Raw genomic sequence first — 15,045 nt, forward strand, 5'->3', positions numbered from 1 at the left:
ATGTAGTTCCCTAAAACTAATCTTGAGTGGGTTAGGGAGAAATGAAAGGCTTTTAAAACTTAAAGCTGACAAATGGTTATACAGTAATGTGGCAGATGTTATTGCTGCCCCAAATCCATATAATGTGATCCATTAGCCCTGGCAGAGAAAGGACCTCAAAATATTTGTTCAATGAATGAAATCTAGTTAAATGATGTGGTCTATACATAATGACTCACAAAAATGTTTAAATCTCTTAAGGGACAACTGGGAGACTGAATTATTTCAAATAATCAGTTATATTAACTTTTTAATCATGCAAAAGATACAGAGTTCCCATATACCACCATTTTTAACATCTTGTATTAGTGTGGTACATTTGTTACAATTCATAAAAGAACATTTATAACTGTACTATTAACTATAGTCCATTGTTTAACTTAGGGTTCACTATGTTATACTTTTATTTAAAAGTTCTATTCTAGCAACATATATACTACCTAAAATTTCCTTTTACCCACATTCAAATATATAATTCATCGCTGTTAATTACATTCCCAATGTTTTGCTACCATCATCACCATTCATTACCACAACTTTACAATCAACCCAGTAGAAGTGCTGTACAATGTAAGAATTAATTTCTCATTCCCTACCCCACCCCATCCCCTGTTAAACTAAATTCTAGACTCTGACTCTGTGAATTACCTTATTCTAATTATTGCATATCAGTGAGATCATACAATATTTGTTCTTTTGTGTCTGGCTTATTTCACTCAACATGATGTCTTCAAGGTTCATCCATGTTGTCACATATATCAGAGCCTCATTCCTTTTTCATGCCTGAATAATATTCCATTGTATGTATATATCACATTTTATTCATTCATTGGTTATTAAACACTTGGGTGCTTCCATTGTTTGGCAATTGTGAATAATGCCACTGGGAACATTGGTGTGCAAATGTCTGTTCAAGTCCCTGCTTTCAATTCTTTTGGGTATATATCTAGAAATGGGATTGCTGAATCATATGGTAATTCTATACTTTCTGAGAAACTACCAAACTGTCTTCCACAGTGGCTGCGCCATAAGGTAACCTTTTCAGGATAAAAAGTAGAAAGCAATGTAACTTTTTAGAAAGATTATATGTGATACTTCCTAAAAACTTGAAAAGTCAAATATGTTAAGACTGACATTAATGTAACAGGGCAACCCAATTAAAGATCTCATTAAGACTTCTGAATAAAACAAGTTTTGCATGTTAACTTACATATATTAGCATGGTGTTTAAATATTCTAATCTTTCTCTGTTTTTTGCCTTTCCTTGTTTTTGGCCTCTGCTTACATCAGCTAATTGCCCTGTCTCAACTGCAGGACAATAGCTGATGAGATTGTGGTTCGAAAACTGTCCAGCTTCCCAGTAATCAGGGAAATGGAACTTAAGGCCTCTTAAACATCTTAGGAACTAACTGCAGCTAGCCTTCTTAGTCTATGTAGCATGACACAGCATTTTAGACTCCATGTCCCACAGTAGGCCTCTTTGAGGGACAGAATAATGTAGTGCTAAAAGCAGTTAATTAAGTCAGAATTCTGGGGGGTTAGCCCCGGAAGGGCTGTATGACCTAGAACAAGATAGGGATAATAATACTTGGCCTGTTTAAGTCTGAGTTGGCTTGAGGATTATGGCAATAGTGTATACTGTGCTATGTAAAAGGAACAGGATGAACCTGAAAATGCCTCTTCCTCTAAAATATTCAACAACTGTTCAAGTTATATACTCATCTCTTCCTTTTTAGAATCTCCCAGATTACATAGATTTTAGCATTCAACAAGAAAAAGGTGAGCACTGACAGGGCTACAATATAGCTATAGCTATAGCTATAGGCAAAAGAAAAATTAAGGGTCATGGTAATTACCTTGATAAAAAAGTTCCAAAGAGTGAGGCTTGAGCAGAAGAAAGACTGAATAAATGAACTTCCAGAGACAGCAATGAGCTAGGCAGGAGACCCAACTTCTGGTTGGTTTAACTGAACCTCAGTAGAGAACCTGGAATTGACCACTCTCTTATTCTACCTGAAGTTTTATTCCTAATGAGGAATCTCCCTGCCTCTCCAGATGGTAACAAAGAAAGACTTAGCTTTTGTTAAGTGATCTGAAAACCTGAGGGAAAGTTGCTAGACTGAATCTAGGAAAAGACGATAATTGCCATAAGGGTCAGACTGGATTTGAATCTCAGCTCAGTTACTTCCTGGCTCTAGTCTTTGGTTAAGTTATTTACTTCTGTCCCTCAGCAGTAAATTAAAGTAAACCAAACCTACCTCATGGCACTGTTAGGAGGATTAAATAAGAATATATATCAAGTGCTCATTACTTCTAGTACTTCAGTGCCTTTTTTCTTTCTACCCAAAACTTGCATTTCTGAGTTCAAATCACACTCCTCTGTGAAATCTGACTACTCTAGCCCAGGTTGATCTTTTCCTTCTCTGAAATCCTATAGAATTCACTAATCTTTTTCATGCCACATGTATTTATTTCATCTAGTCCTAATAAATCACAAGTTTCCTAAAAACTGGGGCTTTATCTTATTTTATCTACCAACAATCTCTAGCACTGCTGAGGGCACATGAGAACAGTGCTCAATAAAGTACATGCTAATCCATTAATTATATTAGTCACCTAGAGTCCATGGTGTGGAGGCAAAAACATATTCACAAGCCAAATGGGGATCTCTGACAACCTGTTAGCAGAAATGCTAACAAAAATGCCCAAATTCAGCCTGTTGATAAGATTCTTCCAATTCTTCAAAATAGCCAAATGAAAGCCATGACATAATTTCTCAAAAAAGCTTTTCAAGAGCTAAAAAACAAAACAAAAAAAATACGGTGCCTACAAACCTTGTTTAGTCTACTTCTGAACTTGCTGTGTCTGAATGTACCCATTTTCTCATACTAAACAATAAGTTACACAAAATTACATGTGCCTCCAACAGCTAATGTTCTTAGACATTAAAATGCTATTACATATACCATAACCTGGAAATCAGTACAGCGTTTTCCTCCAGGTGAGGAAACAGAAACGAAGCTAAATGATTTGACCAAAGTACCATGTAAACCAACCCCTCCACCAGTCCTGTTCCCTGCTTACCTGTGGTCTCCTCCCACAGTGACGCAGCTGTAGCCACCCGACACAGCTCTACTAACCACCTTGGCCAGTTCCTGGTTGGCAAGGCCCACTGAGCGAGGGTTCACTATTTTATTGTTATAGAGATCATCTTTGGGGACTGGAGTAAAACTCAAATCTCCAAAATCTTTTAGGTGGCAGCCTGGAAACAAATGAGAGACAAGGAGATTAATTGTGTGTGCTATTCTGACTTACTGGCCTGGGCCACCAATGATTTATGACACACTCATTTTTTCGCAGTAAGATACAACCAATAAATCAAAGAAAAATAAGTACTATTAATTTAGGACAAAAATACATACATAGAAATTAAGTAATAAATGTTTTAAATAAAATAACAAACAGTGCTTGGTACCTAAAGCATCCTAAAAATAAGAGAAATATCTAACATTTATTGACTATTACAAGGTTGTGGGCACTGTTCTCGTGCTCAACCTTAATTCTTATTTAAGTCTCACAACAATCCTATGAAGTAATCAAAGTATGTTCATTCTATAGATGAGGAAACTGAAAGAAGTAAATTGCCTAAGATGACACAGCTGCTAAGTGCCAGAACCAGGATTCAAATCCAGGCCATGGCCTTCAAGGTCTATTTTTTACTATGTGGTTTGTCTCCCAAAGAATCCCTCCTGATTCCAACACTTGAAGAACAAGTGATTTATTTTGACAGCTCAGAATATTTCCCCACCCAGGTTTCATATATTCTAATGAATTATAACACATGTTGCTGTGCATTATCTTTAGTGTAAATACCAGTCTTCTCAATCTTAACTACGTCATATAAATAAATAGGTGAGATGTTACATTTAGGGTGAGCATTAAATAATCCAGCTCTATCAAAAAGGAATGTGACCTGTCAGAGAACAGAACATTACCACGGATTATATCCTCAGGGCCCTGCTTCTCAAACTGGAGTCCAGGTATATGAGTATGGGAGGGTAGACATGGTAAATCTTATTGATAGTCAGTTTAACTCAATATTTCACTGAAGATTTGTGTTAAAGATATGGAATAAGATAGTGTTGACCTATCATGTGCAGCTTTGAGCTTTATCCTCAATTCCAAATTCAACCCAAAGCTAAATTCTAAGTTGATACAAAAATTTGAGAAGCAGTGACAGAACATCAGCCCAAAAGGCCAAAGGATCGTCACCAAAAGTGCTATCAGAAACAAAGCAGAAAATCTTATTCTATTCTCAAATAAAAGTAAGATACACCTGAAGCTAGAAGTGTTTATGTATTTTTTGTCATTGTACTTTAAGAAATAATTATTAAAAGCTCAGATTCAGAGAAGATTCAAACAAATAAAGGGAGTAGGGGATGGGGAGGTGGTAGGAGGGGAGATAGAAGAGGAAGAATATGACAACAGGTCAAAGCAATTGGGAGACAAGAAAAAATTACCAAATATCTATTGAAAAAATGTTTAAAGCCATGAATAAAGTCATTATGGATATCATCAAATTACAAAATATAGGGACGACACTGCAGACTTAAATGAAGCTTTAATCTTCAGGTCAATATCAGGTCTTTCCTCTTGGTCATACAATCTTGGAAAGGACAAATCTTGAATGGCAGTGCCTACCTACACTTAGGTGTTTCTACTTCCATTTCCACGTTTATCTTAGCTCCTCCTTAAATCACATCAAGCATTTAGGCTCTTACCAAGGTGTAAGACATGGGGTCATGTCTGGTGCTTTGTAATATTAGGTACATACTTACAGAAGGTTTAAAATCTAATGGAATATTAATATTAACATTAATATCTTACTTTTGAGGACTACTTCCTAGTCATATGAACTCATTTAATCCTCACATGACCAATAAGAAATAAAGGGAATTAAAATGCTCTATAAGTAAAGCCAGCAAATATCACCTCAGTGGATAGAATAAGTGAGAGAACTCTGGAAATAGTCAAGTTCAATTATGGAAACTAGGATGCAGACTCAGTTAAGTATGACAAATATCACTTCTATTTACTTATCAGAAGAAAGTTGTATGAAGCCTAGAAAAGGAGAATTTGGTAGTCTTGTAATGAATAGATACTGAATTTCATAAGATGATTTTGGTCATTAATATGTAACTGCTGTAGGGTAGTTCACCACATTAATCCACAGCCTGGATGTTTAGAGTCCCCTACAATTATCCAACTCCATGTGCTCTGATTTCTTGCTCACCAAATGGCCTTCTGGTTATTCACTTGATTTCCCAGATACCTTCATACCAGCAGGAGGGTGTCCTGACAGCGGATGCTGGAAGGACTATTACCCAGCATAATTATGATGGGCATTTTGATTTACTTAAAAGAGACTCAGATTGTTTGGTTAGCATGAGCATTTGGGTCTGAAAACCTGATCAGCTCTGGACATACCAAGACTTGGGTTTCTGGATCCACAAAGCTGAGGGCCAGACCCCAGGAAGGGATTACTATGTTATATCAAAAGGCCCTGCTTGAGTGGCCCACCCTATATTTAATTGCTACATTTAACTGCTACAATCTAAGTGTCAGGTGAGGACTAGGGACAATGGGTTGTAAAGGAGTCAGGAAGTTAAGGATTGGGGCTGTGAAGAAATGACTCCTAGAACAAGAAGAGTTTGTACCAGCAATGTTTTCCTCCTTTTGTTCTCTTTCCTTACTGGCAATAGAAATTCTTTGTAAAACTGAATTAAGAAGTATGTAATAGTAAAAATCCCCAATCTCACATCCCAGGTTTGACTACTGTTAACTGCTCTATCCTTAAAGACCTTTATGCATGAAATAATCCACAATATTCTTTTTTTAAATTCAGTTTTATTGAGATATAGTCACATACCATACAATAATCCATGGCGTACAATCAACTGTTCACAGTACCATCATATAGTTGTGCATTCATCACCACAATCTATTTTTGAACATTTTCCTTACACCAGAAAGAATCAGAATAAGAATAAAAAATAAAAATAAAAACAACACCCAAATCATCCCACCCCCATCCTACCCTATTTTTCGTTTACTTTTTGTCTCCATTTATCTACTCATCCAACCATACACTAGATAAAGGGAGTGTGATCCACAAGGTTTTCACAATCATACTGTCACCCCTTGTAATCTACATTGTTATACAATCGTCCTCAAGAGTCAAGGCTACTGGGTTGGAGTTTGGTAGTTTCAGGTATTAACTTCTAGCTATTCCAATACATTAAAACCTAAAAAGTGTTACCTATATAGTGCATAAGAATGTCCACCAGAGTGACCTCTCGACTCCATTGGAAATCTCTCAGCCACTGAAGCTTTATTACGTTTCATTTCGCATCCATGATATTCTTTTTAATAAGGTTATTAGAGTAGGCAAAACTGCTATAACAAGCCTTTCAACCAATGACTCAAAAACAAAAGGTTTGTTTCTTGTTCATTTAACAGTCCAGGGTGGGTCTTCTAGGCCAGAGGCTTTCCTCCATGCGGTGATTCAGGGACCAGGCTCCTTCTGGCTGGTGGCTCTGCTACCCCTAGGGCCTTGCCCTATGTGGCTCAGGCTAGGTCTCCCTGGGCTTAAGGAGTGAAGGAGAAGAAAGCATTGAGAAGGCACACCTCCTCTTTTAAACGCTTTGCCTAGAAGAGGCACACCACTCCTGCTCACATTATCTGGGCCAGGAAATGTAGATCTAGCTTATGTCCAGAAGATGCTAGGAATGGATTTAGGTGGACAGTTGCCATCTGTGCCACGATGAGCATTTTTTTATTCTACTACCCTAACCTTCAAGAGATTACAGTCTCAAAATACTAAAGCTTATGTTGCCCTAGGATTATTGGCTTGTATTATTTTTAACTTTTCTAGTTCACTGCAGAGCTGAATCCACTCTGCCAACATGATGTAGCCTATTAGAAGCTTTATTCTCTAATACCCATGGTACTAATAGCACTGTAACACCACAGGACAAGTAGAGTAGAACGCAAAATTGGTTTCTAAATGACAAATGAGGGCCTAAAAGAAATGTATATGCCATGTTTGGAAACAGCTGAGCAATTTAATAGGAATGGAAAATGTGAATATGGAATAACGTAATATGAGGTTGTAGAGAACATGAATCGTAACCCACAGGTTTTTGAGATGAGTGCGGAGGCTGATAGGTTAATCTTTTGAAAGGGCAGGATGGACTGGGTAATACTGAAGCTATTACTTTATGAGAATGCTGTGGCAAATTCTTCTAGTTCAAGGGGCATAAGAAATGGTCTCACTAATTTTTAAAGAATCCCAGGGTAATAACCCAAAGAGCAAACATTGTAATATGGAAGCAATATCTGCCTGTCATGCTTGAGAGAGCTGCTGCTTCCTCTAACTCTTTGTGCTTCGGGTCAACTCATCTGCAAGTTTAGGTTCAGTGAGACCTAGTGTTTCATTTCTGTTCTTTCCTCTCTTTTAAGAAGGTATGACCATATAAGATGAGCCTGAAACCTCAAGGAAGCTCTCATGTGAAACAGACCAAGAACCAATTTGAAAAGGCTCCATTTTCCATTTGTGGTGAGAAAAAATGAAGCTCATACACTGGCACGACCACACTGCTTCTCTCCCCAGTGCTGATAACAAAAACACTGCTCTGATCTTTTAGGCCCAGATGTTACCTTTGGCCTTGAATAACCTCTCAAAGCTCCATCAGAGCGGAATGGAAACACGATTGCATCAACAGAATGATGCAACCAGGCGGTGGGGAAGAAATCAGAACAGCCCTCCCTACCTGACCTAAGCACTATCTGTGAACAGCACTTCTATTTCAGGGCCCTGATCACTAGTGAGAGAATCCCTGAAAGAAGCCAGTGACAGGAAAGAAGGAAATGAAACAACTGGCTGCTTCCACACACTACAGAGTGCTAGACCCTGGGCCAATTCTCACGTCTGCTGCTGGTATCACTATCCACTTTCCAGGAGGAAAAATGCAGCTCAGCAAATCTAAACAGCTTCAACTGTAATAGATAGTTGCTTTAGAGCAAACCTGAATCACTCTTTGGTTAGAGACTCACATACGACAATGTTGTGAGCAGGTATTTTTCAACAGCATAAATGTACCCAATTCTTCCTACTGCTCTAATTTCCAATTACAGGTGGCTCCAGGTGCTACCAAGGATCCCAGCAAATCAACAGCTATGGGTTTTGAAGTGGGCTTGTACATGGGAGAGTCTACTGAAACACAGGAAGAATAATGGATTTGTAGAAAAGCTAGGGGCCTCTCAGTGTGCAGCTTTTCAAACTGTCTCTGAATAGGATGGAAATGTTTATGACTTGCCAGGAATAACAAGACAGTGAAACCTGGAGAAAAACTAAGACTCTCGGATCTTATTTGGTGTTGACAGGGTATTTATGGCTTTTAAAATTACAGACTCAAATACTCTATGTGGCGGATATAGCCCTAGGCAAAGGAAATTCCCAGTATTTTGAAGGAATGCACCTGCTAATTAATTCTTAGAGCCTCAAAGCTGTACCTGGAATACCAGCTTTGTAAAAACAAAATTGCAATATTACAGTCTATACTAGGGGAAAAATGCCAGGGTTAAGGGTTAGTTCAGGCCATCTGAAGTAAGCAGATTCGTGATTAGAGTAATAACCTCTGAAAAAACTGTTATTTAGGGAAATTAATTTGGTTACCCACAAATTAAATGCTGGATTTTGTTTAGAGTGTATAATTCCCAAAGGCTACATGATCTCAACCATGTCTCTTGAGATATCTAAAAATGAGCTCTTTGCTTCCTTACACCCAGTCTCCAAAATAAGTTTGGTGCATTAGGAAAAGAAATACCACACAAGTACACGTATTTGCTCTTCAGATTCCTGCAGAAGACTGCTCCAATCATGCTCTCAGCATCCCCTTCCTTCCCTCTCTACTCTCCTATTGTCTCTTTAGCTGGTAGGCAGAGAAGACCACAACTGTACAAGATACAGGAAAGGATCGCGGCACTGGGGCCTCTAGGATGAAAGGTTACCCCAGATCCAGACAGGTCCAATAGCAAATGCGTGCCAGAGTTAACCTCATGCAATCTCAAATGATACAAACGTGGTGCTTTTCCCTGAATGCACTCAAGTTAAAAAAAAAAAAAAATCCAAGTACAAACAAGCTCCAAAATTTGGCTCAAGATATGAAACTGAGCCAAGAGATAACTCACACCACCAGTTATATCTTTCCTACTAATTGGCTCACCAGCTACAGTTGTCCTTCTTGCTAAAGGAGACCAGATCTGAAGATGGGCTTGGAATGTGTATCTCTCTGAACCAAAACTCTTGCCAGCCCTCTAAGCATGATCATGGTGAACCAACTCATGCTTTCTTGAACAGACTGTCAGCTGACAGCACCTCAGAGGTCTGGTTCCAGCACAGGCAGGGGTGAAGGTAAGGAGGGGGTTTCTCGGTTCCTAAGCCACAGCAACATTTTCCCTCATTCAGAACAAGACTGTTGAGCTTCTGTCATTGTTCACATGTTGACAAAACGTCAAGCTGTCCCAATATCTAACCACAGAAGAGAAAGCAAAATCCCTTTGGATAAAGTGCTGCTCTTTAAAATGCGATTTTTGTTCAGTTATTCTTTACATTCGACCTTGTTTCAGAAAGGATTTAAAGGGAGATACATTAAGTTGGTGCTACAGCTTTGCCAGTCCCGATGTGTAGCTCTTTGCCCCAGCCTGGGCCATGGTGGCATCCTGGTGAGTCTACAGACAAACTGCATTCCATACTATTCTGGGCTGAAAACATAGGGTGTGCACTACATGGACACAGTGGGCCAAGTGCCACACCAAATGCAAAGCAAAGAATCCCTAGCCCTCTGGCCCTTAAAGAGTCAACATCTTTAACCAAGCTCAGTCTCTAAGCCTGTCCTACCTTACACAGTTGTGAGGATGATTAAATGAGATAACAAAGTAGCTACTGAGCACATATTAACTAGAGGAGGCATCTTTTTGGTTTTTCTCCACAACCTACCCATTTTTTTTTTTTCTTTCCTTGAAACTGATGGTGTAACCTAAGACTTCCCAAAATCTGTTTATAATAGTACTACGTTATATTGATTAAAAACAGTTTGGGGAGAGAAATAGCAAACAAACAGGCCCCTTGATTTCTTATTGAAATGGCTCCGAAAAAGCCCAGTTCTCATATACAACTCAAATTTTCTACATTCTCTCTGAAAGAATATGACAGGGGCAATCAAATTTTAAAACACCAAATCTCTGAAAGCCCTAACCACAATGCCACACCCTGCTATGACTCAATTCTTGGGTCACACAAGAGGTGTTTTCTACTTCTTTTCCTGTTCATTGGTTCTCTGTGGGGGGAGGTGTGGGACACAGGAAGATTCTTTTTTTCCCCTTAAATCTAAGTATTACCATACTTGTTTTATTAATACACACTCAATACCAAGAGAGTTTGGTCATTAATAGGGAAAGACAAGTAAATTTATTCAGGAATTAAATTATTTCAACCAACCATAGTAATCCCTTAGGTTCTGGGCCTCTGAGTTGTGATATTTTGAATAATAAAGGAATAAGGCCACATCTATCTAAAGTAACTAGAAGTCACTTGGCCTTTACGTGAAGAAAGCAGTCAACATCCTGGTTAAAAAAACTGTCTAAGACAAGAAAGGAAAGCTACAGGCCTATCTCCCTAATGAACATAGATGCAAAAATTGTCAACAAAATACTTGCAAATCGAATCCAAAGACACATTAAAAGAATCACACACCATGACCAAGTGGGGTTCATTCCAGGCATGCAAGGGTGTTTCAACATAAGAAAATCGAACAATGTAATACAACACATTAATCAAAAGGGGAAAGTCAAATGACCATCTTGATAGATGCTGAAAAAGCATTTGACAAAATTCAGCATCCTTTTTTGATAAAATTGCTTCAAAAGGTAGGAACTAAAGGAAATTTCCTCAATATTATAAAGGACATATATGAAAAACCCACAGCCAGCACAGCACTCAACAGTGAGAGACTGAAAGCCTTCCCCCTAAGATCAGGAACAAGACAAGGATGCCCACTGTCACCACTATTATTCAACATTGTGCTAGAAGTTCTAGCCAGAGCAATCTGGCAAGACAAAGAAATAAAAGGCATCCAAGTTGGAAGAAGTAAAACTGTCATTATTTGCAGATGATACAATCGTACATTTGGAAAACCTGAGAAATCGACCACAAAACTACTTGAGCTAATAAACAAATTCAGCAGAGTGGTGGGGTACAAGATTGATGAGCAAAAGTCAGTAATGTTCCCATACACCAGATATGACATAACTGAAGAGACACTCAAGAAAAAAATTCAATTCACAATAACAACTAAAAAAAAAGAAAAACAAATCAAGTGCCTAGGAATAAACTTAACCAAAGCCATACAAGATCTCTACATAGAAAATTACAAAACTTGACTAAAAGAAATCAAAGAGGACCCAAATAGGTGGAAAGGTATTCCATGTACATGGACAGGAAGGCTAAATGTCATTAAGATGTCAATTCTATTCAAACTGATCTACAGATTCGATGCAATTCCAATCAAAATTCCAACAAACTACGTTGCAGACTTGGAAAAGCTAGTTATCAAATTTATTTGGAAGGGAAAGGGGCCTCAAATTGCAAAAAACATTCTAAAAAAGAAGAAGAAAGCGAGAAGATTCACACTTCCTGACTTTAAAGCCTACTATAAAGCCACAGTAGTCAAAACAGCATGGTACTGGCACAAAGATAGACATATTGATCAATGGAATTGAATCAAGAGTTCGGAAATAGACCTCCAGATCTATGGTTGACTGATTTTTGATAAGGCCCTCAAATCTTCTGAACTGGGACAGAACAGTCTCTTCAACAAATGGGGCTGGGAAATCTAGAGAGCCATATCCAAAAGACTGAAAGAAGACCCTGAGTTCACACCCTATAGAAAACAGCTTAAAGTGGATCAAAGACTTCAACATAAGAGACAGTACCATAAAACTCCTAGAAGATAATGTAGGGAAACATCTTCAAGACCTAGTATTAGGAGGTAGATTCTTAGACCTTACACCCAAAGCACAAGCAATGACAGAAAAAATAGATAAATGGGAACTCCTCAAAATCCAAATCTTCTGTACCTCAAAGGACTTTGTCAAAACAGTGAAGAGGCAGCCAGCTCAATGGGAGAAAATATTTTGAAGCCATATATTTTATAAGAGACTTATAACTAGCACATATAAAGAAATTCTACAACTCAAGGACAATAGTACAAACAGCCCAATTATAAAATGGGAAAGATATGAAAAGACATTTTTCTGAAGAGGAAATACAAACAGCTAAAAAACACATGAAAAAAAAGTTCATCTTCACTAGCTATTAGGGAAATGCAAATCAAAACCACAAGAGATCATCTCATACCAACAACAATGGCTGCCATTAAACAGAAAACTACAAATGCTGGAGAGGACATGGAGAAATTGGAACTCTTATTCACTGCTGGTGGGAATATAAAATGGCACAGCCACTGAGGAAGACAGTTTGGCGCTTCCTCCGAAAATTAGATATCAAGTTACCCTATGATCCAGCAATTCCACTTCTTGGGATATACCCAGAATATCTGAAAGCAGTGACATGAACAGAAATGTGCACACTAATTTTCATAGCGGCATTGTTCACAATTGCCAAGAGATGTAAACAATTCAAGTGTCCTTCAACAGATGGGTGGATAAACAAAATGTGGTATATACATACAATGGAATACTATGCAGCAATAAGAAGCAATGAGGTCCTAAAACGTATGACAACATGGATGAACCCTGAAGAATAAAGCTGGGTGAAATAAGTCAGACACAAAAGGAGACATATTGCATGTTACCACTACTATGAACTCCCTGAACAATATAAAATCAGTGTCTTATAATGTAGAATACAGGGGACCTAGAGAAAGACAGAAGCTAGAGAAGGGGGAATAGTAACCTAATGTGGCTTTCCCTCAGGACATTCCTCTCTAGCCTGCAGTTCCTCAAAAATGTCACTCTCATTTGCTCTTGGGGCTTTTTCCTCTCTTAGCTTCTCCAGAGCAAAAGACTGCTCTCAACAGCTGTCTTCAAACTGTCTCTCATCTGCAGCTCCTCTCTCAGCAACTGTGCATTCTTCATGTCCCTCTTGGCTATTGCAAGCTCGCTCCTTCTGTCTGAGTTTTTATAGTGCTCTAGTAAACTAATCAAAGCCCATGCTGAATGTGCGGGGCCACACTTCCATGGAAATCATCCAATCAGAGTTATCACCTACATTGGGCGGGTCGCATCTTCATGGAAGCACTCAAAGAATTGCAATCTAATCAACACTAATACGTCTGCCCACACAAGATTGTGTCAAAGATAATGGCGTTTTGGGGGGCACAATACATTCAAGCTGGCACAATGATATACTTCTAAGGTATGACACTGGTACAAAGAGTTAACAGCAGAGTGGTATATGGGAAAAACTACCCATTGCATATTATAGACTATATTTAATAGGAATACCTTACCAGTACTACATTAATACTAGGGATGTATAATTAGGGGCTGATAAGAGCTTTGGGGTGTTTTATGTTATGATAATTGCTTAAAATTGAGAGTGATGATTCTACAACTAAGTGACGATAATGTGAGACACTATTTATCTTGGACAGAATATATGCTGATGATTCTAAAACTAAGTGAAGATAATGCAAGATATTATTTGTTTATCTTGGACAGAATATATGCTATGTGAAATTAGGAACCCCCTACATAATAAGTCAAGCCGTCGATCTTGAGGCTTGCTCTTGTGAAACTTATGGGTGTAAAAGGGAGGCTAAGTCTACCTATAATTTTGTCCAGGACATACCCTCAGGGAACCTCTGTTGTTGCTCATATATGGCCTTTCTCTTTCTAAGCCCAACTCTGCAAATGAATTCATTAATCTCCTTCCTTCATGGGCAATGACTCCCAGGGAAATGAATCTCCCTGGCAACATGGGACACAACTCCCAGGAATGAGCCTGGCCCTGGCAACGAAGGACTGAAAATGCCTTCTTGACCAAAAGGGGGAAAAGAAAGATAACAAAATAAAGGTTACAGTGGCTAAGAGATCTCAAATGGAGTTGAGAGGCTATCCTGGAGGTTATTCTTATGCAAGCTCCAGCTAGATATTCCAGATGGCCACAGTATGCCAAGCCCCAACCTACAGTAGTCCTGAAATACGCAGGTCCCTGTCTGAGACTCCATAAAAGTTTCACTCACTAAGTTTATTTTTCAGAAACTTAAATCCTCCAGAGTATTCCTATGCCAGGTAAGTCTCAAAACCCGGAGGCAACAGCCCCTTCAAGAACATCAACCAGATGCAGCCCCCTTCCCCATAATGCTGACACCCCTTTTCAATATGAACAAGTTAGGGTGGTCACTTCCTGGACATCCCTGAAGATCAAGAAAGTGATTAAACGAGAGGAAGGGGTAGTAACAGACAAGACAGGACTTAACAAAGGATTACGAATACTGAATCTTTATATATATATATATATTTTAGATGCTAGGGTATTAGAATTGCTAGAAGGAAATAATGGAAATGGTTGGACTACAGCTCACAACATTCTTTGAAATTATCTATATAACTACTTGTTAAATCACACTTTTAAAGTTATCACCTTTCTGTACATGTTATATTTCATAATAAAAAATATAAAAAAAAATTTAACTGTCTCAGAAAGGGGCCATTATCACCTAAAAACATTTAGCTTGAATAAATTTATCAACTGGTACCCAACTTTTCCAATTTATTGCAAAGTTCAATAAATATATGAGATAAGATTTATGACAGTTATTCTTTGAGTATACTTTCTTAAAAATCTGGGAAACCAAGTGGCTTTGAATATCAAGTCATTTTTAGAGGAAGGAAATTGATATCTGAGAAAATCCCATGGGT

At 38.3% G+C, this 15,045-nt stretch overlaps 1 protein-coding gene across 1 annotated transcript in view; it reads right to left on the reverse strand.

The window, feature by feature from the left end:
* Positions 1–15,045, reverse strand: part of ARG2 (arginase 2) — a 40,604-nt gene that overhangs the window by 9,709 nt on the left and 15,850 nt on the right. Inside the window, exon 3 of the mRNA XM_037832471.1 lies at positions 3,124–3,301. Within this exon, the coding sequence (XP_037688399.1) occupies positions 3,124–3,301 (178 nt within the window). The remainder of the gene's footprint in view (positions 1–3,123; positions 3,302–15,045) is intronic.

Source organism: Choloepus didactylus, chromosome 4, assembly GCF_015220235.1.
Source record: "Choloepus didactylus isolate mChoDid1 chromosome 4, mChoDid1.pri, whole genome shotgun sequence".
NCBI classification, from domain to species: Eukaryota; Metazoa; Chordata; class Mammalia; order Pilosa; family Megalonychidae; genus Choloepus; species Choloepus didactylus.